Here is a 27846-nt window from a genome sequence, read left to right on the forward strand (position 1 = left end):
GACGGAACGGGCGAGGCATGCATACAGGGACAGGAATGGAGAGGCATTCATACCAGGACAGGGAAGGGGGAGCCATGCATAGCAAGACAGGAATGAGGGGACAATGCATACCTGGCTCATACTTGAGTCAATAAGCTTACCCAGTTTTCCGTGGCAAAAGTAGGTGCCTCGGTATATATACGGTACTAAATGGACATCAGTAAAAAAACAAATTACTGAGAGCCCACAACTCTCTGACACTAACCCTGATCAGATGATTGGCACCACAGCTGCATGTGTTGCAGCTGTGTCACAGTCATGACACATGCATGGAGAGCTCAACACACTGGTTCTCCATGTATGTGCTGTGACAGTGACACAGCCGTGACACATGCAGCTGCGGTGCCGATCTGCTGATCGGCCAGCGCGATCCAGGAAGCCAGGTTCCCTCTGCAGCTTGCCTAATAAGAGGGAACCTGAGCAAATTCGCTCATCTCTATCACCGACCAGCGCTTGGCGGCTGCAGGAAGCACTAACAAAAAAATGATGCCAAAAATCGAGCGATCAACTACTGAACAGTGCTTAGTGGCAGAAAGGGTGAATGGGAGGGTGTTAGATAGAGGGGGAGAGGGAGAAAAAAGGAGAAAGAGAAAAGGTAAAAATGGTGAAAAGGGGGAAAGCTCAGAGGGGGATTGGGGTGGATTGGAAAAAAAATCAGGGATCAGGAACAGAACAGGAACATCTTTTTTCAGGAATCATAGGAACACCAGCAGCAGTGATGGCACAGACTTCAAGAAATCTGTGGCACCAAAAGTCCCAGCACAGCGCAACAAAACAGCACTATGCCTCATTCTAGCTTTGGAGCTAGAGCAGTAAGGGTAGAGTGGTCATACTGAGGTCAGATCATGTCTGTGCACTCTGATTGGTGCGATCAACTTCATCGTCTGATCGCACTAATCACATCTGGGCCTGGTGATGCTGACGTTGTTATGCTCCAGCCTATGATCGCACCTGCAAATACTCACCGACCTGGACATATGTATATGTCGAAGGTCATGAAGAGGTTAAAATATCAAATTTTATTTAAAAAAAATTTTTACCAAGTTTTTATGCTTTTGTTACCAAATCTGAGAACAACATAAAGTCGGGGCATAATCTCAGATTCCAGTGGTGTTTTACTTACTGGGGTCCTTGCAGTAGTTTTGACAACAACTGCTTTATCTGCTGCAGATCCTGCTAGACCTCAATGATCATCAGCCTTGGTTATACCTGCCACCCACCACTGATGGTGGTGCACGTGGAGTTAGAAAGGGCTCATCACTGAGAGAACTAGCAGATCTGTAGCAAATAAAACTTATTTTATCAAAACTACAACAAGAAGCCTAATAAGTAACACACTGATGTAATCATGGTCACTGTCCCTATTTTAAGCTGTTCTTAAATTGGGATGCATAAACCTAGTAATAGATTCCCTTTAAGCGTGTCACTGCAAATAACCCAAATTTTAGGCTCATAGGCATGGAAATGTTTGAGACATGTGGATTTGTTTTTCAAGGCTCTAAAATACTGAATATACAGTAGACTAAAATCGCCTTTACTCTAAAGGTACCTTCACACATAACGATATCGTTAACGATATCGTTGCTTTTTGTGACGTAGCAACGATATCGTTAAGGAAATCGGTATGTGTGACAGCGACCAACGATCAGGCCCCTGCTGGGAGATCGTTGGTCGCTGAACAAAGTCCAGAACTTTATTTCGTCGCTGGATCTCCCGTGGACATCACTGGATCGGCGTGTGTGACACCGATCCAGCGATGTCTTCACTGGTAACCAGGGTAAACATCGGGTTACTAAGCGCAGGGCCGCGCTTAGTAACCCGATGTTTACCCTGGTTACCAGCGTAAAAGTAAAAAAAAAACAAACACTACATACTTACCTACCGCTGTCTGTCCCCGGCGCTGTGCTCTGCACTCCTCCTGTACTGGCTGTGAGCGTCGGTCAGCCGGAAAGCAGAGCGGTGACGTCACCGCTCTGCTTTCCGGCCGCTGTGCTCACAGTCAGTGCAGGAGGAGTGCAGAGAAGCAGAGCGCCAGGGACAGACAGCGGTAGGTAAGTATGTAGTGTTTTTTTTTTTTTACTTTTACGCTGGTAACCAGGGTAAACATCGGGTTACTAAGCGCGGCCCTGCGCTTAGTAACCCGATGTTTACCCTGGTTACCCGGGGACTTCGGGATCGTTGGTCGCTGGAGAGCTGTCTGTGTGACAGCTCTCCAGCGACCAAACAGCGACACTGCAGCGATCCGGATCGTTGTCGGTATCGCTGCAGCGTCGCTTAATGTGAAGGGGCCTTAACCTGGGGAGAGAGGGATTCGGTCAAGCAGATCGTTTGCCAACGGGTATCTAATGTATATGGCCTTAATACTCAAATAGTTGCTTAAACTGTTCCTTTGCTATGGAGGGTACTTTAAGGCAATGCATTATTATCATTTATTTATATTTATTATGCCAATATCTTATTAGCATTTACGTATTTATTATCATAAAATCATAGAGTTATGTAAATCAGAGGATTGATAGACGTTAATTATTAGCAAATGATCACAAAATGAAAATAACGTTTTCCAAACTTGAAACATTTAGTATCAAGTATGAGCGTCACACACAGAAATACACACACTTACACACTTTGGCCACCATGAATAAGGTTATTAATGTGTGTTTGAGGATTGTCTGCAACAATAAATTTACTTGGATGCACAAATCATCAAGAGATGTTGCTCGCATTGAAATCCCTGTGCTCGATGGGAGACAAGTCTGGAGATGTTGCAAGCCAAGTTAGCACATTTAGGCGATGCAGGTTGCTCACATTAGCAGGAGCAACACACGGCCCAGCATTTATTGTGTTAACACTTTGGAGAAATGACCATACCACTGGATCCACCACCAAATCAATGTTGCGCTCAGCTGTTAGTGTACCTGTCTAAAGTGACAGAGAGCAGTAGTAGGGACCGCGCTGCTGTCCCGTTTTGTTCTGACACGTTACAAACAAGTGCCAGTGTGCTGTAGGGTGTGGGGTGCATCACACTCACTAGTAGGCCGCAGGCTTCCGCTGCCTCCAGGCTTCCATCCTCAGGAGCCAGCACACACAATGCATGGTACAACAAGTTCTTTACAACAGTTAAACCTTTACTAAATCGTCCCAGTTCATCAGATGGGTACAGAGGGGATAGAGCACAGCAATTTGCACTTCCTTCCTCCTTAGCACAACTCCTCTTCAGTCCTGCCACCTGTTCATCCTGAACTACCCCGAAGCACATCAATTCTGTCAGTCTCAAGGATTTCTCGTTGTCCACTCCGTCAGTGAACCCAGGACCAGCCACCTGCTCCTCGTGTAATTCCACGCACACCGACCTCATCATGTCAGAAGACTAGGCCCACTCCTTGGTACCTGTCCTGAGCCCTAGGCTCCAGATTCTGCAGGAATGTCCATCAGGAAACTGTTATGATCCGGTGGTTAAGAGCACACGGAATGACCTGATAGTTACTGATAATAAGGACGAGCTCTGGGACGTGGGAACTCTGCTGACCGCAATCCCTAAACCTATCAAAACACACTAGAAATAGCCGTGGATTGCGCCTAACGCTCCCTATGCAACTCGGCACAGCCTAAGAAACTAGCTAGCCCTGAAGATAGAAAAATAAAGCCTACCTTGCCTCAGAGAAATTCCCCAAAGGAAAAGGTAGCCCCCCACATATAATGACTGTGAGTAAAGATGAAAATACAAACACAGAGATGAAATAGATTTAGCAAAGTGAGGCCCGACTTACTGAACAGACCGAGGATAGTAAAGATTACTTTGCGGTCAGCACAAAAACCTACAAAAAGACCACGCAGAGAGTGCAGGGAAAAATACCTTCCGCACCAACTCACGGTGCGGAAGGCGCCCCCTCTGCGTCCCAGAGCTTCCAGCAAGCAAGACAATATTTGACAAAAGCAAGATGGACAGAAAAAATAGCAAACAAGCAAAATAGCACAGAGGAACTTAGCTTCTGCTGGAGCAACAGGAACTCAGAATGATCCAGGAGCAAACTAGAGCCATAGTACAACATTGACAGCTGGCATGGGGCAAAGATCTAAGTGGAGTTATATAGAGCAGCCCACTAACAAATTAGCCTCGTCACCTGTGGAAGGAAACTCAGAAACACCCACAGGCACCAGAGAAAGTCCATGGACAGAACCAGCCAAAGTACCATTCATGACCACAGGAGGGAGCCTGACAACAGAATTCACAACAGGAAACTCTTTTTGGCCCCCCAATGCCTCGAAAGGTTGACCCATGCTGCCCCTAGCAACCCACTGCACCTGAATTTGGCCTTCACTATGCACTTCACTAGCTGACACTGAGCTCCCTCTAACCAGGAAGTGTCCCTCTTTTATAAGCACTAGTGCCAACCCACTGGTCTAGTTCTATCCTTAACCATTTCCTATCTTACATGCTAAACCTATTATCCTGATTCTACAGGGTGGACCATGTATATGGATACACTTAAATAGAATGGGAATGGTTCGTGATATCAACTTCCTGTTTGTGGCACATTAGTATATGAGAGGGGGAAAACTTTCAAGATGGGTGGTGACCATGGTGGCCATTTTGTAGTCGGCCATTTTGGATCCAACTTTATTTTTTCCAATGGGAAGAGGGTTGTGACACATCAAACTTATTGAGAATGTCACAAGAAAAACAATGGTGTCCTTTGTTTTAATGTAACTTTATTCTTTCATGAGTTATTTACAAGTTTCTCTTTGTTTGCAGCCATTGACATGTCACAGAGGGTAACACGTGAGGAGATGATAGAAATTGTGTTGATGTCTGGTGAACGCAGTACCCTGATCATTGCAGCAGATTTCAATGCAAGACACCCTACGCAAGAAAATTGTCACCATTCCCATGTTATTTAGGTGTTTCCATATAAATGTCAACTCATTCTGCAGAAAACAAGCTCTCACATGACTCCCTCTGCAGATAGATAGGAAAATTATTGCTATCAAAATTTGACGATGCGTGACAACATCCAAACATAAAAAAATATATAAATCTGGTAATCGCACCGACTCGAAGAATAAAGTTTTCTAATCACTGATACCACACGAGAAACGGCTTGAAAAATAAATAAAACCTATTTATGGCTTCCAGTACCACCTGTATGCAGACGACACCCAGATCTACCTCTCTGGCCCAGATGTCACCTCTCTGCTGTCCAGAATCCCAGAGTGTCTTTCAGCCATATCCTCCTTCTTCATCTCTCGATTCCTAAAACTCAATGTAGACAAAACCGAACTCATCATCTTTCCCCATCTTGCGTATCCCCCCTACCTGATCTATCCATTATGGTAAACGGCATCACGCTCTCTCCCGCACCTGAAATCGACTCTGCCCGGTCCTTCAAACTGCACGTCCAAACTCTTGCCACCTCTTGTCACCTCCAACTCTGAAATATTGCCAGAATCTGTCCCTTCCTCAGCCCACAATCTACCAAAACTCTTGTGCATGCCCTCATCATCTCCCACCTCGATTACTGCAACACCCTTTTCTGTGGCTTCCCTGCTAACTCTCTTGCACCGCTCCAGTCTGTCCTCAACTGTGCTGCTTGGCTAACCCACCTCTCTCCTCGCTACTCCCCTGATTCTCCCCTCTGCAAATCCCTCCACTGGCTCCCAATTCCCCAATGAATCCAGTTCAAACTTCTAACACTGATCTACAAAGCCATCCACAACCTGCCCCTCCCTATATCTCTGAATTAATCTCCCAATATCTTCCCTCACGTAATCTTTGATCCTCCCAAGACCTCCTACTTTCCTCCACATTTACTCCTTCCTCACACAACCGCCTCCAAGATTTCTTCTGAATATCCCTCATCCTCTGGAATTCCATGCCTCAACACGTCAGATTATCTACCACCCTCAGATCCTTTAGACGGAATCTGAAAACCCATCTCTTCAGGAAAGCCTACAGTCTGCCATAACCATTCCACCGCCTCACCACCACCTGAGCTGCCACCTCATCACCACCAGAGCTACCGCACCCCCGACTTTCTGTCTCTTCCCCATTATCCCATAGAATGTAAGTCCGCAAGGACAGGGTCCTCTCCACTCTGTACCAGTCTGTCATTGTAAATTTGTTTACTGTAAGCGATATCTATAACTCTGTACGTAACCCCTTTCTCATGTACAGCACCATGGAATTAATGGTGCTATATAAATAATAATAATAATAATAATAATAAAACCAATTCTTGACATGTTGTTGATTTGTTCTTTCCACCTCCAAAACATGTCAGTAAGACTTGGCTTACATTTATCCTGTGCTCTGCGCTGAGCACTTGCACTGGCGTTTCAGTGTAAATCTCTGAAATACGTGATTCAGATGGAATGCCAATAGAAGATTTTTTATAAGGAGACATGGAGGAACTGTGGACTATGATTCGAAGGTGTAAATCTTTTTAAGCATGCATAACAGACCAGTCGGCCATAGTTTTGCACACCTCTGAAAAGGACGCCGCTGAATAGAGGCCAGATGGAGTCCAGAGCTACTCTGCTGCTTCATTATAATGGATTCCTGGGGGGGGGTTTCATCTGAATCATGTCAATCGGAGATTTAGATGGAAACCCCGATGTAAGTGCTCAGCGTAGAGCGCCAGATAAATGTGATCCAAAATGTTATGTAAAATATTCCTAACAAAAGCTTCAACTCAATCCACAAAAAAGCAAGGCCCCCCTCAGGTTCATGATTTGTTAATGGAAATATAGGCTTCCACGTTACTGATAGAACAAAGGCTCTGGAAAAGTGCTGTGACTCCTCGCTCCCCAAAAGAAATTCAGCAAATTCTGCACTCCCAAATCCAAATGCTCCCCTCCCATCTGAGCCGCACAGTGTGCCTAATCCATATTTAGCATCTGGAGCATTGCATATGGAGTTCACAAAAAATGCTATGATAATGTGTTCTCCAAGAGTGAAATAGCACTCTTTCCCCCTGAGTCTCGCTGTGTTGCTAAGCAGCACTGTACAGCCACATATGGGGTATTGCCACGTTCAGCAGAAATTGTGGGAAAAATGTTGGTGACAAATTTACTCATATCCTCATTTGAAAATGTAAAATCTGGAGCTAAAACAAAATCTTTGTTGTAAAAATGTAATCATTTTTCTTCACTGCAAAATGGCATAACATTCTGTGAAACACCCGTGGTATCAATATGATCACAGAACCCCTAGATTAATTCATTGAGAGACGTAGTTTGTAAAATGGGGTCACTTATGGGGAGTTCTGCTGTTTTGGCACCTCAGGGGTCTCCCAATGTGTCATGGCAGCCACAATTCTACACTACTACGTTTCTTCCCTTCTGAGCTTTCCACTGTACCTGCAAAGTAGTTCCCAATTACATGTAGGGTATTGGCACTCTCAGGAACTGTGAGGTCCATTTTTTCCTATTAGTCCTTATAAAAATTGTGGTAAAAATGTTATTATTCTTTCTTCATTGCCCAATGATATAAAATTCTCTGAGGCAAATGTGTTGTGAATATGCTCACTGCACCCCTAGATGAATTTAATTGAGAGGTGTAGTTTGTAAAATGGGGTCACTTATGGGGGGTTCTTCTCTTCTGGCACCTCAGGGTCTTTGCCAATGTGACATGGCACCCTCAAACCATTCCAGCAAAATCTGAACTCCAATATGGCACCTCTTCCCTTCTGAGCTTTCTATTGTGCCTCAAAAGTAGTTTTTGACCAAATATGAGGTATTGGCATACTCAGGAGAAATTGCATAACAAATTGTATAGTCTGTTTTCTTCTATATCACCTTTTGAACATGACATACTTATACGTCAAAGGTGGTGAAGGGGGTTTAAGGAAATCTTTCAATAGGATTAACGCTTCTAAGCTGTAGGGCATGTAGGTCATAGAAAGCTGGATAAAAGGATATCTGTAATTTGATGTATTAATACAGAGAAATCCACAATTTTATTATATATAAATGAGCTCTTCCAGGCTATGGGGAGGATGCTGCCTGGAAGATAACTCTGCCCCCAAAGATAATTTTACATGAAGGAGGAGTTACCAGTGTGATGTGTAATGGCCGCTCTTTGCTCTCTTGATCTCACTGCAGAGCTGTGTGCGGTTATACCTGACACAGCTGTAGGTTTTTCTCAGCTTCAGCTTTCAGCTCACAGGCAGACAGGGCTGCAATATGGTTACAATACAGCAGAGCTCAGAGAGTAGCAAAAAATACTGTATGTTTCCAAGAAGACAAATTTCATTTCTCCTGTTCTGTATCAATTACCTGTCTCACAAAACTCTTTTATTTAAAATAAGCTCTGGAGGTGGAGTTAATTTCCAGGCAACATCCTCCACCTAGCCTGAAAGAGCTCATTTACATGTAAGAAAAACAAGGAATATTACATCAGATTGCAAAAATCAAGGTTTCATTTTATTCAGCTTCCTAGGACCTGCATAGACGGCTTCGGAGGGTTGATCCTGCTAACAGTTGCCCTTTAAATACAGTAAAAGGTAAAAAAAAGTTTTTAAAACATATGAAAGAAAAACACAAAAATTGAAAGCAACCACCTGTTGCTCAATTGAAAATAAAACAATAAAAAAAAGAAAAATACAAATATTTGGTATTGCTGAGTTCAAAATGCCTGATCTACCAAAGTATAAAATAAATTAATCTGATCTGATAACGGCATAACGAAAAAAAAATACATTTTTTGGGCCTCTGCAACATTAAAATAAAATGCAAAAAGAGGCGATCTAAACATTGTATCTTCCCGAGCATGGTATCAGTAAAAACATCAGCTCAGGGCACAAAAACGCACTCACATAAGCCCCATATCTTGAAGACTGAAAATGTTACAGGTCTCAGAAAATAATGACAAAAGCAAATAACATTTTTCATACAATTTTCAGAATTTTTTCAACACTTAAAAAAAAATCTATACTTGTTTGGTATCTGTGTACTCATACTGACCAGGAGAATCATAATGTCGGGTCAGTTTTACCATATAGTGAGCATGGTATATAAGAAAACAAAACAATTGTGGAATTGCCCTTTTTTTTGCAATTTCACCGCACTTGGAATTATTTTCCCTTTTTCCAGTGCACTATGTGGTAAAATGAATGGTGTTTCTAAAAAGTACAACTCGTCCCAGAGAAAACAAACCCTCCTACGGCAAAAGGGGAGGAAAAAACAAAAACGAAAAAAATGGAAAATGGCCCGAGGATAAAGGGGTTCAGGAGAGGGGATTTCAAACCATAGATTTAGTATTGCCATGGCCACATTTTCAATAGTCTGGAAGAACAAGGCAAAAGACTGAAAGTTAAAGTTAATGCAGGAGAAATTATATGTTTTGGCATTTCACTACTTACAAAAAATAAAGTCATAGTTTGTAACATCAAAAAAGCTTGCTAAAATAACTGTTCATACAGTATACCTAAGGTTTACAAATGACACAAAAAAACGCTTTACAGCAAAGTCCTTTCCATGATGACCTTCAATAATGTATGTAATTGCAGTTTTTCAAGGGTCTTCTATGACACAGTATATTCGTTTTGTGCCATTATTTGCGATTGAGACATAAATCCTTCAGTTTACAGTTTTCCAGCAACCATGGCGACTATATTCTAAAATTAATTGGCACAAGTTAAAGGAGTCTAAAATAACAAGTCTGCAGTCACTCTATGTGACTGCAGACTTAGGCCGGGGTCACACTAGCAGTATTTGGTCAGTATTTTACAACAGTATTTGTAGCCAAAACCAGGAGTGGGTGATAAATACAGAAGTGGTGCATATGTTTCTATTATACTTTTCCTCTGATTGTTCCACTCCTGGTTTTGGCTGCAAATACTGATGTAAAATACTGACCAAATACTGACCAAATACTGATAATGTGACCCCGGCCTTATAAATACTCACAGCTCACGTGCTGCATGCTCTACGGATTCTCCGCTGTCAGCGCCGGTAGAAGGCTGTTATGTGACCAGAAGTATGCGGTATGCATACTCCTGGCCAGAACCCAGTGGTGGGATTCAAATTTTTAACAACAGGTTCTGTGTTTGTGTGTAGGAAAACCACACCCATTTTTAAGCCACACCCATTTACACACACCTTTTCCTCAAACATATAAAAGTAGGGGCGCAGTCAAACAGTTGAAAAAATATAAATTGGAATGAGTCCAGAACAGTGCACATTCTGGCCAGCGGCTCTTCTGACCCGAGTTTGACAGCTGCATATATTTCTATGCAGCTGTCTCACTTGACTGACCGGCTGGTTACATGATGCTCCATACTGTATAATGGCCACACAGTGCTCCATACTGTATAATGGCCACACATGATGCTCTATACTGTATAATGGCCACACATGATGCTCCATACAGTATAATGGCCACACAGTGCTCCATACTGTATAATGGCCACACAGTGCTCCATACTGTACAATGGCCACACATGATGCTGTATACAGTATAATGGCCCTATATGATGCTCCATACTGTATAATGGCCACACATAGTGCTCCATACTGTATAATGGCCCTATATGATGCTCCATACTGTATAATGGCCACACATAGTGCTCCATACTGTCTAATGGCCACACATAGTGCTCCATACTGTATAATGGCCACACAGTGCTCCATACTGTATAATGGCCACACATGATGCTCCATACTGTATAATTGCCACACAGTGCTCCATACTGTATAACGGCCACACATGATGCTGGGTATAGTATAATGGCCCACATAATGCTGGGTACAGTATAATGGCCCACATGATGCTGGGTACAGTATAATGGCCCCACGTGATGCTGGGTACAGTATAATGACCCCACATGATACTACGTACAGTATAATGGCCACACATGATTACCTCACCCCCATCATTACCCTCACACCCAGATCATTGCCTTCTCCATCACTACAAACACCTACACACACCTTTCAACGTGCTCTCTCGCAGCAGCCGGCCGCTTCCACTCCAGCAGCGCTAAATGATGTAATCCAGCCGCGCCGCTGACATCTCACATCGCTGCAGCTCTGGTAGCCACTAATAAAGACCTCTCTGTGTCTCCTGTGCCAGTCAGTGTCAGAGCGAGGAGCAATATCTGCTCCAATCCGACACAGCTAGCGTCCGCTCCATACACCTTGTACACATGGAGCTGTGCTCCGTACACCTCGGACACACGTGGCTGCGCTCCGTACACCTCGTACACGTGTGGCTTTGCTCCGTACACCTCGTACACATGCGGCTGCGGTCCATACACCTCATACACATGCGGCTCCGCTCCGTACACCTCATATACACACGACTCAGCTTCATACACCTTGCACAAGCGGCACCGCTCCATACACCACATACACATGCGGCTCCGCTCTGTACACATGCGGCTCCACTCCATACACCACGTACACACGCGGCTCTGCTCCGTACACCTTGTACACACATGGCTCCGCTCCATACACCTTGTACACAGACGGCTCTGCTACATCCACACTGTAAACCCCTCCTGACCACACACATATACTTACCCTCATCCAGGACCATGACAACCAGCAGAGTCCTGTATACATACACAGAGGTCCCGATCATGTGACCCCTGACGGTCCTTTGTGCACAGAGCAGCCATATATGTGGTGTGCTGCTCTGCGGGTGGAGGGATGAGGCTGAGGCTGACATTGCAGTGCATGAGGTTGGGAGGTGTGCATAAGTATCGGATCGCGGCTCTGAATCTCCCCGGTTCAGGGAACCGGCTGCTATTTTAACAAGCGGTTCCATCGAATCGGGGAGAACCGGCCGAATCCCACCCCTGCCAGAACCCAAATAGACTGTTTCTGGCTTAGCGAAATACACCTGCATTGAGCGCGCCGGAAATAGTGTTGTCAGATTATGGCAAGGAATATGCATATCGCATACTTACAGTCACATAAAACTCACAGTACACAGTGCATCAGCAGTGAGTATTCACAAGTCTGCAGTCACAGAGTGACTGTAGACTTGTCAATTTAGACCGAACAACTCCATTAATACAAAACACCATTTAAATATGTGCTACCTTCCCATGTAAATAAGGGATACTTCGGACATCTGTGAAACTCCCTAAACAAACTCGACAGCCTTATATATTATAAGTCTTTTATGTTGTGATCGGGAGACCCAGGGACAGTCCATAGTCTGCACTGGAGTCTATGTTCAGACTGAGTTTCACGAACATTTGAAGTAGCCATAAACCTGTGAAATTTGGATAGTAGACACCAGATTTCATGTTGTGCTGTCTGTGTGTGTGTGTATTGAGTTTTCTGTGACTGTTTTTAATGTACATTTACGTACTTTATGTGATACTCATATTTACTATTTAGGTACATTACTTTAGTTGCCACAGTGTTTTCCATTTATCAGCTCTTTAACATATGAGTCAACCAACACAAGCATAAGTTCTAAATACACAGCTCAGTGTATATGTAGGAGAACTGATCATGGAAGCAAAGTGTTGCAAAGCCATGAGGCCGCTAGACTGGAACAAAACCCTGCAGAACTATTCTTAAGGACAAAAGTTTCAGTAGGGGCAGAATTAGGCAGTGCACTAGATCATGTCACAGTGACAAAACCCACCTTCAATATACAAAAGTCAGCGCGCCAAATGGCAGGAGATTTGGCACCAATAGAGGTGACAGAGGCTCTCGCTGCAGCTCCAGCAGCCGAAATAGTGGGCCGCAGCAGCAAGTAGTAGCTAGGCCTGGACCAAGACGCCAATGGTCAAGCATTTAAGACCAGAGCTACACCAGTAAAGGTCCAGAGGAGATGTTAGTCGGTGGTTAAGCACTGAAGATGCCCTGGGAATATCCAGCCTGGGCCAGTGATTGAAGGAGATGTGTGAGACAGGCCGTCACTTCCAACATGGATGGTATCGGGGAAGGCTGCGTCCGGCTGATGCTAGAAGCAGCTCAGAGTGTGTTGATAGACTTTGTAAGAAAAACGTGCTGCTAATGAGATGGAGAAGCGGCCCTCGTCAAGGCTCAGAAAACCGCAAAAACTTCTCTACTACTCTGTAAGTATTGCCCTTTTGTGAATAGTCATCTTCAATATCTCAGTTTCTAGATCATACTGTTAAAACAATAATTAAATTGTTGTTTCTACGTGGTGTCTTCGCTGTTGCACTTAGCCACACACAGTACATTTTTTACTTGTATTGTGGTAGATATTGCTTCCCATTACTTGGAATATATGGCCATTTAAGATTTTAGGAATGCAATTTAGGAATGTGTTTCAAGGAATAGACAGGTCAGATTGAGGGCGAGACTGCAATCTAATCATTCTGCTTGAAGTGAATGCCTCCACTCTAAAGTGGATACATATGTTGATATAACCTCCTGTGAATAGAGAACTATCTTACCACCTGCAAAAGCAAAGCACAGGAAATCATCCCCAGTGCTGAAAAAAAAATCCCATATAAGGCCTTGGTCTACATAAATAAGTACATATGGCATATTTGTAACACCTCCGAGGGAGAAACAAAGGGAAGTCTTCTGTGTTGTTGACCTCAATGGCTATATGACCCAACTGTAGACACCTTATAATGCATGAAAAGAACACTAGATTAGACACATTTCTAGCAACTTTAAGACACAAAAAGACCACCATGCTTTTTAGAGTTGTGAATTCATTACCCTAAGATGTGGAACATATGCTTAGGCTAGGCCATCAAACTAAAATCAGCTGGCATAAGTTAATACAAAACACCCTTCAAGTGTGTGCTGCCTTCCCATGTACATATGAGTAAATCTGTGAAATTTGGACAGAACACCCAACTTGTGAAGCAGAGACATGTGGGTGTAAATTCTGGATAGCTTTTGCAAGTAAAGTAGACTAGAATGCGTAGAAGAAGATTATATAAAAAATAGACCTGACCTCAGCATTATTAATCCTGGAATTGAACACTAGATATGGAACCCAATAAATTTTATGACAAGTCCTTCAAATAATGTGAAGAAAGGAAATTGATACTTACGAACAATACATTGGTTTCCTCCTGGTAGTGTTTTCCACCCTGGACAACAATATGAGTGAAACCGAGATCCACAAACATTTGGTCTAAAAAGAAAAAAATTACAAAATGTAAGATTAAATGGTCAATTTAGTCTAAAAGTGGATTATATTATATCTAACTATTTTTATATTAGAAGAGAAACACATCTACTTAACACTTGCATGGCTTAACAAATAAGGTTAGTATTGGGATTCTGCCACAGTACTATCCATGCCAGGGGTAAAATAACATTCCTGTATGTTATATTGCTTCACTGTACAGTGTTTCTTTCAAAGGTCAAGAAAAGGTCTCTCCAATATCATGAATTCAGAGAGACAAGAGTCAACAGTTATCAGAATGCATTCAAATGAGGGTTGTATGTGAAAAGTCTATCCCTGTTCATCCCTGTTCATGGACTACGTTGGACAGTCTACAAAGCAGGAGGTGGGATGATGCACCCTCAATGCACATACTTGTCTAGACAAGGTTAACAATTCAAAATCACATTTCTCTCATAGTAAAGTCGCCCATACACATTGGACTAATGTCAGCCGAACCTGCTGATGTTGACAGGTTCAGCAGACAGTCTAATGTGTATAAGAAACCTGGATTGGATCCTGTGTGTCCGATATGGAACTTGGAGGTATGCCAACAACAGAGATGTCTGGAGGACTCACAGAGAACGCAGGAGCGCTTGGCCGTGAGATAGCTGCCGGCTGATCAGCCGAACCATCATTCAGCCAACAGTCATCTAATGTGTACGGCAGGTTTAAGAGGCATAAAGGCTGCCGGTATCTTATACTGAAAGTAGCATGTTATATCCCAGTTTATCACCATTGTGCTCCCTGCCTCCAGACACTTCTTTTATTCTCCAATTTCCTTTATAGGTTGAAATCACAAAGACAGAGCAGATTTATTACAGAAATGTTTGCAAGAAAAGCCCCACAAATGTCATTCTGTGTGAGTGGGATTACTAAAACATAACTTGTTTTTCATCGAGGTAAAAATTGCGAACAAGGCAGCAAACAGTCAAGTCAAACTACTTTTCACTTTTCTTCTGTGTCATGAATACCAGGATAAGGTAACCGAAGAACTAGAGTTTAATGGAAAGCGAGAAGACAGATGTCACTGGCTGGTTTAGTTGACAACCTCCATTCCTTAGAACAGCCCTATGCATTACCTCACTATATGTATCCGTAAAGCATAGGGGGCTCAGAAAAGTTAGCAAGCAAACTTGCATTAGAGATAACATTTTGTAGCATCTATTGGAATATCTGTCAGCCATGTGTGGCAGCATGATGGGTCATCTTATAAAGAAAACTAGATGGTGGCCCGATTCTAACGCATCGGGTATTCTATAATATGTATGTAGTTTATTTATGAAGATTTCAGAATAATGCAATGAATACACAGGATTCCGCCGGCCGGGCGCGACCAATTAGCGAAGCGTGGTTCAAATCTCAGGCCAATTCGCGGCTGGACTGCGTCTGTTGCTGATTGTTCGCGGCCAGGCGCGACCAATCAGTGAAGCCAGGGCGAGCTCAAGGTTTTTGAGGGCCCCGGGTGAAAAATTCTCACAGCCCACGTAGCATATAACACAGCTCATGTAGTATATAGCACAGATGCGTAGTTTATAACACAGCCACGTAGTATATAGCACAGCCACATAGTATATTGCACAGCCACATAGTATATTGCACAGCCACGTAGTATATTGCACAACGACGTAGTATATTGCACAGCCACGTAGTATATAGCACAACCACGTAGTATATTGCACAGCCAGATAGTATATTGCACAGCCCACGTAGCATATAGCACAGCTCACGCAGTATATAACACAGCCCACGCAGTATATAACACAGCCCACGTAGTATATAGCACTGCCACGTAGTATATTGCACAGCCATGTAGTATATTGCACAGCCACGTAGTATATAGCACAGCCATGTAGTATATAGCACAGCCCATGTAGAATATTGCATAGCCATGTAGTATATTGCACAGCCACGTAGTATATAGCACAGCCATGTAGTATATTGCACAGCCACGTAGTATATTGCACAGCCACGTAGCATATAGCACAGCCCACACAGTATATAACATGGCCCACGTAGTATATAGCACAGCTTACGTAGTATATAACATAGCCCACTTAGTATATAACACAGCCCACGTAGTATATAGCAATGTGGGCACCATATCCCTGTTAAAAAAAGAATTAAAATAAAAAATAGTTATATACTCACCTTCCGGCAGCCCCTGAATCCAGCCCAGGCCTTTAGCAATGCTCCTTGCGACGCTCCGTTCCCAGTAATGCTTTGCGGCAATAACCCATGATGATGTAGCGGTCTCGCCGCGGTGTAATGCAGTCCATTTAACGGACTGCTAAAACTCTATGTGGACGCTGACTGGAGGGGAGTATGGAAGGAGCACTCTCTGGAGGGGAGTAGGGAGGGGTCAATTCGCGGCTGGACTCCGCCTGTCGCAGATTGGTCACCCCCAGCTGGCCGCGACCAATCAGTGATGCAGGATTTCAGTGACAGACAAACAGACAGAAGTGGACCTTAGACAATTATACATATAGATGTTCCTCTCACAGTCTAGTGAAAGGCTATCACTGGCTGTCACGTATGACACAACCAAACCTGATCTGAGCCAGGGGAGTTAGACTTCCACCTACTATGGAGAAATGACACCACCCAACCTTATCACCAAGTAAGCCACATATGATAACACTATCCAAACAACAATGGCAACAAGCCCAAACCGCTAGTGGTTTCTAATTAAGAGTAACGTGATACTGCAGCTTCTGTTCTTTTTTGTAGTTTATTCTTTTTTTGGCTCGAAAAAAAATGCATCACATACTGCCTTGTGTAAATAGGTAGTGAAAAAAGCAAAGATTATCAGATTGGATTCATTATTTTATACTGAAGGAGCTTGTGTTACAGTGATTTTTCTGGCAGCAAAATCAAATTCGTGATACCATTTATAAGGGCATGTAGGTCAATGAAAGAAAAATGCATTGATGCAATTATAACTGCTATCTGTTGGGTAAATCCGGAGTAATTCACGATTTCCACAATATGCAAATGGGGCATTACATACTTTGTCATGCCCAGAGCACTTAATAAAACCTACAGACACATTGAGCTATTACTCAGCAGCAGGCGCTAGGGATGAAAATAGCTTCAGGAGGCAGAGTTTTGTTAAGTGCTCTGGGCGTGACAAAGAACTTAATGTCTCATTTGCACATTGCTAAAATCATGGATTTCTACAGATTTAAGCAACAGATAGTGAATATAACGGTGCTAATGTGTTTATCTTTCACTGACTAAGGGTACCGTCACACACTGCCATTTCGATCGCTACGACGGTACGATTCGTGACGTTCCAGCGATATCGTTACGATATCGCTGTGTCTGACACGCAGCAGCGATCAGGGATCCTGCTGAGAATCGTACGTCGTAGCAGATCGTTTAGAACTTTCTTTTGTCGCTGGATCTCCCGCTGGCATCGCTAGATCGGTGTGTGTGACACCGATCTAGCGATCTAGCGATGCGATCTAGCGATGCGTTCGCTTGTAACCAGGGTAAACATCGGGTTACTAAGCGCAGGACCTCGCCTAGTAACCCGATGTTTACCCTGGTTACAAGCGTAAAACTAAAAAAAAACAAACAGCACATACTTACATTCTGGTGTCCGTCAGGTCCCTTGCCGTCTGCTTCCCGCACTCAGTGACTGCCGCCCGTAAAGTGAAAGCAGAGCACAGCGGTGACGTGCTTTCACTTTCACTTTACGGCCGGCAGTCAGTGAATGCGGGAAGCAGACGGCAAGGGACCTGACGGACGCCAGAATGTAAGTATGTGCTGTTTGTTTTTTTTTACGCTGGTAACCAGGGTAAACATCGGGTTACTAAGCGCGGTCCTGCGCTTAGTAACCCGATGTTTACCCTGGTTACCCGGGTACCTCGGCATCGTTGGTCGCTGGAGAGCTGTCTGTGTGACAGCTCCCCAGCGACCACACTACGATTTACCTACGATCACGGCCAGGTCATATCGCTGGTCGTGATCGTAGGTAAATCGTATAGTGTGACGGTAACCTTACATGTCTATATAAACAGTTGATCTTGCTAATAGATCCCCTTTAATTATCACACAATAGATTGATGATTGCAGATCACATAGGGACTTTCTTTAATGTATCCCAGTGCGATCACCCCTCATGCGAGACCGAACGTGTTGCTATATAGTTTAGTGTAGGACTCGTAATCGTGGGGACCCTTGGCGTGGGTTACGAGCTTGCGTATTTTGGCCAAAATATCAACCAATAACTCACTATTTTTGTATATTTTTGCACTATATTTTTCGGGGTGTAGCCAAGCCCAAACACGGTCGGTCTTGCATGAGGGGTGTTCACACTGGGATGCATTCAGAGTGTACTGGCCAGCCCGCCTAATCGAAAAGTAGGGGCGTGACTAATAGGCTGTGAATCAGACACTATGCAGTACCATTGTGTGAACAACGCCCTATGTGGGCCTTTATTGTGCAATTGTATACTGGCAGTCACCCCCTCCAGGAGTGGGTATGTGGAGAGTGGCTGTTGATCTGGTATTTTTCACCTGTGTTGCTAACATCTTGCTTTATGGGCTGGCTGCATCCTGCAGTGCATTTTTTCCAAGATCTGGGCAGGTAAGTGTTGCTGCCTTTTTTTCTGCTGTTGAAAATCCAACAATATGTGAGCCTCCGACCTTTAAAGGAAAAAAAGGGTCTTTTTCACTATTTAGATGAATCACTTTAAATACATACTTCTGAGCTAAACTGAACTAATTTGAATGGCGCACAAATGTCAAGTAGATGTTATCACATATTCTGTCTATGTGCCTTGAATGTGAAAGATGGCAATAATCCTTTAAATGTATATTAGGAACACAAATAGTGAAATTGGCTAGACAGTCTTCATATAAATTTTTGTATCAAAAAGCAACATTCACAGCTCCAAAATCTGAAGATTTTACTAAGTGGTTACAAAAATACTTGGGCATCTTTTACTAAATATACTTTTATTATAAGGAGAATGGAACATCTGGTGGCTATTATAGAAATTAAGAGTTTGGTGACTTTTTCTTGCTTTGAAGGCATAGAAAAATTTGAGCTGAAATCCTTTAACATGAGATCACATAACCATAATTCTCAAGGATGAGAAATAAGACGGTCAAGGAAAAAGTAGTATTAATATTTGTCTTCTGACCTTTATCTCCTTTAGGGCAGAAATTACCTATACATTAAGATCCACAAAGAAAGTAAATGAAAGTGGCACTCACCCGGATGTTGCTGAAAAGTGATGTCCTTTATTCAGAAAAACAAATGGACAAACATGGAGTGGAGAGGCGGCTGGTAGCGGTTAGGGTGCGCTACCAGCCGCCTCTCCACTCCATGTTTATCCATTTGTTTTTCTAAATAAAGAACATCACTTTTCAGCAACATCCGGGTGAGTGCCACTTTCATTTACTTTCTTTGTGGATCGTTATGATATATCTTATAGTTGAGAACCACCCACTAGTTGCTATCCTGGATTTTGTGCCGCATATATCCTGAATTGAATCCTACGTGAAGAAGTGAATTGTTTGCCTCTTAACCGCCTTAGTGCCTTCCTACCTCTCGTCTTTTTACCTATACATAAAGGTTGAAAAGAATGATTCTCCAGTTACAACCAAAGACAAGTAGGGTACTACAAAGTTAAATATGGTACATACACTGATTTTTTACTTTTATCTGTCCCTACTGAACTTACACAGAGGGCATTCGAGGGGGTGCTCACAAAAAGTTAGGGATATTCGGCTTTCGGGCGAAATTTATGGAAAATGTAAAAAGTTCATGCTATAGTGATATTTTATCAAGAAATTAGGAAATGTAAGTAGAAGTATGTAATGGTGACTTCCTCATCTCAAACAATTTATTGAAACAAAAGCCAACAACAGTGGTGGGTATACCTCCAAAAATGTCAATTTAGGTTATCGAGGTTCTGGGGAACAGCGTTAAGAGTCTTTACATGGTGACTCAGATGACCCCATAGGTTAACTAGAGGATTCAGGTCTGGAGAAAAAAGTGCAGGCCACTTCATTTGAGGTACCCCAGTCTTCAACAGCCTTTCCCTATTGATGCAACCTCAATGAGCTGAGCATTGTCAACCATGAAGATGAACTTAGGCCTGTGTTGTTTATGTAGAGGCACAATGACAGGATTAATGATGTTATTCAAGTAGTAAGGGCTTGTTGCTATACCTTTCACAAAGCGTAGAGCAGTTTTGTATTAACTAGACACACCCACCCAGTAACACCACCACAAAAGGCTTGTCTGGTGATTACATCGTTGGCAGCCATCATTTTTGCTCTGCATGGATCGACTTTCATCAGCACTGATGCCCACTGGTCTCTCATCCAGCATAGATGCTCCCTGGCCCTGATGATGTGGTCAGGTACCCTTGCAGGTCTTCTAGCACGCAGAATATGCTGATGTAAATGGTTTTGAATGGTCTAATGTGACACTTTGGTGCCTCTCACCTCTTTTAAATATGCCTCGAGTTTTGTGGTATTCATCATCCGGTTCACAAGAGCATTGTTCACCATGAAGCAGTCATCAGTGTGAGATGTAGCCAAAGGACAACAAATATGCCTTTCTGTGACTCTTCCAGTCTCTCTGTATCTTTGATGCCACCTGGTGATGACACTCTGTGACTCTCAAAGCTCAGTGGCCACTTCCATCTGAGAACATTCTGCTTGAAGTCTCATAATGGCGAAGTACTGTTGATCAATTGTTAGGTGTTATCTTGGTCCGATGATGTCAAAATGTGAACAACATGATGGTGAGGACTGTTTAAATAGCAATTCTAAATAAACCTCAACTTTTATTGGACTATTCATGGATCAAAAACCTGTTGTGAATTTTGCCATTAAGCTTCTCGTTAGAGATCAGCAAGTTGTGCAAAAAGTACTGAAACAAGATGGTGACATTACGTTCACCTCAAAAGGTTATAGTGTGTTTTAGGATCATCCTGAAATTTCACCCGAAAGCCAAATATCCCTAATATGGGCACCATACGTTGCCACTGGAAATATCAATGGTTCCACTGTGCAAATCCTTAACCTAATATAGTGTTATGATGCAGAAAAATAGCCTAAAATGGCCACAGAAGCTAATATTTTCGTAGTCATCTTTGACCTGTAGATATGCAGTACCTTTTTTTATAATGTAAAGACTTTGTAAATGAGAAAATCTGTTTTAAGAAGTAATTATATTTTCACATATGGTTTCTCAGAAATTGGGAATTTCCACATTAATGTTTGTGGTTTAGAACCACAATATTTATTTTGGTTTTCTTCAAAAAGCAACTGCAAGAAATACATACCCAGCCGCTCAATGCAATCAAAGAGCATAATTGTTTTCTTAGTGGAGGTCCCCTCTATAAAGTAAAAGTACTTTTAAAGTGTATCTAAAAAGAGACTATAAAATTGATGCCCCTTTGAAAGCAAATTATGAATGTATTAAAAGAGTCCTTCTACCCTGGCATTAAAAATTGACTATATACCATGTTCCAAATTATTAAGCAAATTAAATTTTTCTCGGATTTTCCTAAATAGTCGGTGCAAATGACAGTCAGTCTAATAAAAGTCATCACCCGTTAGAGTATACATCAAATTTCATTGAACAAACCTCCCAATGATAATAGTATAATCTCCAAAATGAATAAAAACTCAAAATGCACTGTTCCAAATTATTAGGCACAGTAGAATTTCTAAACATTTGATATGTTTTAAAGAACTGAAAATGCTCATTTGTAGAATTTGCAGCATTAGGAGGTCACATTCACTGAACAAAAAAGCTATTTAACTCCAAAACATCCTAACAGGCCAAGTTACATGTTAACATAGGAACCCTTCCTTGATATCACCTTCACAATTCTTGCATCCATTGAACCTGTGAGTTTTTGGAGAGTTTCTGCTTGTATTTCTTTGCATGAAGTCAGAATAGCCTCCCAGAGCTGCTGTTTTGATGTGAACTGCCTCCCACCCTCATAGATCTTTTGCTTGATGATACTCCAAAGGTTCTCTATAGAGTTGAGGTCAGGGAAGATGGTGGCCACACCATGAGTTTATCTCCTTTTATGTCCATAACAGCCAATGACTCAGAGGTATTCTTTGCAGCATGAGATGGTGCATTGTCATGCATGAAGATGATTTTGCTCCTGAAGGCACGTTTCTGCTTTTTATACCATGGAAGATAGTTGTCAGTCAGAAACTCTATAAACTTTGCAGAGGTCATTTTCACACCTTCAGGAACCATAAAGGGCCCTACCATCTGTTTCCCCATGATTCCGGACCAAAACATGACTTATCCACCTCCTTGCTGACGTCGCAGCCTTGTTGGGACAGTGTGGCCATCCACAAACCATCCACTACTCCATCCAACTGGACCAACCAGGGTTGCTCGACACTCATCAGTAAACAGGACTGTTTGAAAATTAATCTTCATGTATGTCTGGGCCCACTGCAACCGTTTCTGCTTGTGAACACTATTTACGGATGGCTGAATAGTAGGTTTATGAACCACAGCAAGCCTTTGAAGGATCCTACACCTTGAGGTTAGAGGGACTCCAGAGGCACCAGCAGCTTCAAATATCTGTTTGCTGGTTTCTAATGGCTTTTTAGCAGCAATGCAAAAAACACCATTAAGAATACGTATAAAGGTGAAAAAGTGGTGAAAAGACTAGACCACCTGTACAGAGTCCATATTATGGCAAAAAATGGACAAAACAATCTGCCACATAATCCAGCAATATGGAACACATAGAAGTAACCCACTTTTCCTCCTTTTTAAGTGTTGTTAATGGTGTTTATTTGCACTTTACATATAACTAGTTGGTGGCCCGATTCTAAAGCATCGGGTATTCTAGAATGTGTATGTAGTTTATCTATGAAGATTTTAGAATAATACAATGAATACACAGAATTCGACTGACCGAGCGAGACCAATAAGCAAAGCATGGTTCAAATCCCACCCCAATTCGCGGCCGGAGTGTGCCTGTCACTGATTGTTTGCTGCCAGCTACATAGTATATAGCACAGCCACGTAGTATATAGCAGCCCACATAGCAAATAACACAGCCACGTAGTATATAACAGCCCACGCAGTATATAACACAGCCCACGCAGTATATAACACAGCCCACGTAGTGTATAACACAGCCCATGTAGTGTATAACACAGCCACGTAGTATATAACACAGCCCACATAGTATATTGCACAGCCACGTAGTATATTGCACAGCCCACATATTATATTGCACAGCCACGTAGTATATTGCACAGCCACGTAGTATATTGCACAGCCCACATAATAAATAGCACTGCCACGTAGTATATAGCACAGCCACGTAGTATATTGCACAGCCCATGCAGTATATTACACAGTCACGTAGTATATTACAATATTACACAGCCCACGTAGTATATAGCACAGCGACATAATATATAACAGCCCACGCGGTATATAACACAGCCCACGTAGTGTATAACACAGCCCACGTAGTGTATAACACAGCCATGTAGTATATAATACAGCCCATGTAGTATATTGCACAGCCACTTAGTATGTAGCACAGCCCACGTAGTATATTGCACAGCCACATAGTATATTGCACAGCCACATAGTATATTGCACAGCCCACGTAGTATATTGCACAGCCCACGTAGTATATTGCACAGCCACGTAGTATATAGCACAACCACATAGTATATTGCACAGCCACATAGTATATTGCACAGCCACGTAGTATATTGCACAGCCACATAGTATATTGCACAGCCCACGAAGTATATTACACAGCCCACGTAGTATATAGCACAGCGACGTAGTATATAACACAGCCCATGCAGTATATAACACAGCCACGTAGTCCCACATAGTATATAGCACAGCCACGTAGTATATTGCACAGCCACGTAGCATATTGCACAGTGCACATAGTATATTGCACAGTCCACGTAGTATATAGCACAGCCCATGTAGTATATTGTACAGTCCACGCAGAATATAGCACAACCCACGTAGTATACAGTACAACACAGCCACAACGTATATTACACAGCCCACGTAGTATATAGCACAGTCATGTAGCATATTGCACAGCCGATGCAGTATATAGCACAGCCCACTCAGTATATTACAGCCATGTAATATATTACACAGCCCACGTAGTATATTGCACAGCCGACGTAGTATATAGCACAGCGACATAGTATATAACACAGCCCATGCAGCACATAACACGGCCCACATAGTCCCACGTAGTATATAGTACAGCCAAGTAGTATATTGCACAGCCACAAAGTATATTGCACAGCCACGTAGTATATTGCACAGCCACGTAGTATATTGCACAGCCACATAGTATATTGCACAGTCCACGTAGTATATAGCACAGCCTACATAGTATATAGCACAGCCACCTAGTATATTGCACAGCCGATGCAGTATATTGCAGAGCCGGTGCAGTATATAACAGCCCACGCAGTATATAGCACAGGCCACGCAGTACATTACACAGCCCACATAGTATATAACACAGCCCACGCAGTATATAGCAATGTGGGCACCATATCCCTGTTAAAAAAAATAATTAAAATAAAAAATAGTTATATACTCACCCTCCGACGGCCCCTGGATCCATCCCATGCCTTTCCCGCTTCTCGCGCGCTGCTCCGGTCCCAAGCGGCAATAACAGGTGATGATGTAGCGGTCTCGCGAGACCGCTACGTCATCACTGGTCATTGCCGCAATGCACTGGGCTCGATCCGGGGGCCGTCGAAGGGTGAGTATATAATGATTTTTTTTTTAAATTATTTTTAACATTATGTTTTTACTATTCATGCTGCTTAGGCGGCATCAATAGTAAAAAGTTGGTCACACAGACGGTTAATGGCAGCGTTAACGGACTGACTTACACCGCGTTATGCCGCGGTGTAAGGCAGTCCTTTTAACGCTATGTGGGCACTGACTGGGGGGGAGTATGGAGGGGGCACTGACTGCAGGGGAGTAGGGAGCGGCCATTTCGCAGCCGGACTGTACCCGTCGATGAATGGTCGTGGCTGTTCTGTGACAGACAGACAGAAAGACAGACAGACAGACAGAAAGACGGAAGTGACCCTTAGACAATTATATGGTAGATAAAGATACAGTTTCACACTATTTGCCTCTCATAAATGCCTTCATATGATGATTATAACTCTTTTTGGTGCCAGGTATATGCTTTTTCTTGTTCTTATCAAGTTCTAATTGTTAGCATTAACCCCTTCTGTTTCACAGTGTAAACATACATTGTGATCAAGAAAGAGTTCGGTCATTTTAGCATACATACATGTACAACTCATTGATTTCAATCAAGCGTTTAAAGGGGACTTATTACATCTCAAACTAATGACATGTTTACATAGGTGGTGATTAAACTCATACCCTGATTTTAGAAATAATTTTTGCCGTTTCTGAGAAATTCAGCATTGAAATCATATTTAAATGAGCTGCAAGTGCTTTGAGGTGGGACATTGCACTTGAAACTTTGTTGCACTGAGAGACCCGCTGCTGAGATGAAATAACCTTTATTTCTCCTGGCAGCATCGAGCTTTCAGTCATAGAGGTGCTGCCGACACGGCTTCAGTCACTGTTCAGTACGTAGAGAACGGCAACAAAAACTACATCCTGTCACTCATTGACAGACGGCAGACGGCTCCAATGCTGACTTTAGTTGAACTGTCTATGATAAGGTTAATGAGTGGGTTTACCTACAATCCTGTAATAATGCTGGGTATGTGTGATCTATATTTGTTACCTTTCCTTACAATCCTGCCTGTCATGATAGAAAGAGAGCTAATAAAACTGATCACTAGTGTTGAGCCACCCTAGTGTTCTGGTTCGGTTCGGGTCGTCGAACAGGGACGTTCGACGAACACTGTCAAACCCCATTGAAACCAATGGCAGGCAAACACAAACACATACAAACACATGGAAAACACATAGAAAACACATTAAAAGGTGTCCAAAAGCTGACAAACTGCTCAGAAGACACAACAAACACATGGAAAAGTCACAACTACATATAGTCATGCGAAAAGAAAAGAGGTGGAGGAGTAAAAGGAGGAGGAGACACAGATATAGGCATGTCATTCCCTTCTAAAATCAAGAAAGGCTGGAGTAAAAATGTAAACTCACTCTACCAACACCCAGACGTCTTGACAAAAAAAAGAAAAAAAGAAATATCTTTAGGTAGAATAGCGGTAGGTCCATTCAGAACACTTTCCTTAGAAGACGTAGTGGTACCCCCGTTGAGAGTTGTGCCAAAAAATGAACCCAATACATTCAGACTAATCCACCATTTGTCATATCCAAGGGGCAGGTCAGTAAACGACAACATCGACGCAGAACCAAGTACAGTACTATGTACTGTACCTCCTTTGACGAGGCAATCAGGCGGGTCAAGAAGGTGGTAAGGGGCACCCTAATGGCCAAAACAGACATTGAGGGGGTATTCCAGTTACTACCTGTGCCTCCGAATAGTGTCCTCCCATTGGGCTGCTTCTGTGAAGGAGCATACTACATAGATCGCTGTTTGCCCATGGGGTGCTCCATATCCTGCTCACTATTAGAGGCGTTTAGTTGCTTCCTCGAATGTGTCGTCATGGACGTTTGTAAGGCGGCACATATTATCCATTACCTCAACGACTTCTTATGCCTGGGCCCAAAAGATTTGCCACAGTGTGAAAACACGCGGTAGTCCACCTGTGAGAAGGAGAGAGCTGGAGGGAGAGTGGACACCCCAGAGCTGAGGAGTTAGATTGAGAAAGAAAGAAGGCGGTGTAGCTTGCTTCATGGGTGGGGTACTCTGCTGAGTAGCAGAAATTGCTACTAGGCTCAAAAGGATTTCCTGGACCAAATGCCGTTAAAAAATAGTACTTAGGTAGACAGGCGGTGTAGCTTGCTTGATGGGTGGGGTACGTTGCTGAGTTGCACCAAATTCTACTAAGCCCAAAATGATTTCCTGGGCTAGATGCCGTTACAAAATAGTAGTTAGGTAAACAGGCGGTGTAGCTTGCTTCATGGGTGAAGTACGCTGCTGAGTAGCACCAAATTCTACTAGGCCCAAAAGGATTTCCTGGGCTAGATGTCGTTACAAAATAGTAGTTAGGTAAACAGGCGGTGTAGCGTGCTTCATGGGTGAAGTACGCTGCTGAGTAGCACCAAATTCTACTAGGCCCAAAATGATTTCCTGGGCTAGATGCCGTTACAAAATAGTAGTTAGGTAAACAGGCGGTGTAGCTTGCTTCATGGGTGGGGTACGCTGCTGAGTAGCACCGAATTCTACTAGACCCAAAAGGATTTCCTGGGCTAGATGCCGTTACAAAATAGTAGTTAGGTAAACAGGCGGTGTAGCTTGCTTCATGGGTGAAGTACGCTGCTGAGTAGCACCAAATTCTACTAGGCCCAAAAGGATTTCCTGGGCCAGATGCCGTTAAAAATAGTACTTAGGTAAACAGGTGGTGGGTGGCTGGGCTACTCTGCTGACTAGCAGACACTGAAGCTTTGGAGCAGACCTCTGAATCCCAGGCCATAGTATGGGGAAACAACTCTGCAGACGACCCCACCTACCTGGAATTGACGATGGCAGCGTCATGTAAAACTCAGCAAGGGGACTAAATAAAAGTGTCTCCATTTTTTCCAAAAATTCGGCCACAGACACC

General features: G+C 43.0%; 1 protein-coding gene across 1 annotated transcript in view; it reads right to left on the minus strand.

Moving 5' to 3' along the window:
- The window catches only part of LOC138650900 (fibrillin-2-like), a 263684-nt gene that overhangs the window by 176083 nt on the left and 59755 nt on the right, over window positions 1-27846 (minus strand). Inside the window, exon 3 of the mRNA XM_069740769.1 lies at window positions 14040-14122. Coding sequence (XP_069596870.1) covers window positions 14040-14122 — 83 coding nt within the window. The remainder of the gene's footprint in view (window positions 1-14039; window positions 14123-27846) is intronic.

This window comes from Ranitomeya imitator, chromosome 1, assembly GCF_032444005.1.
Source record: "Ranitomeya imitator isolate aRanImi1 chromosome 1, aRanImi1.pri, whole genome shotgun sequence".
In the NCBI taxonomy this organism is placed as follows: Eukaryota; Metazoa; Chordata; class Amphibia; order Anura; family Dendrobatidae; genus Ranitomeya; species Ranitomeya imitator.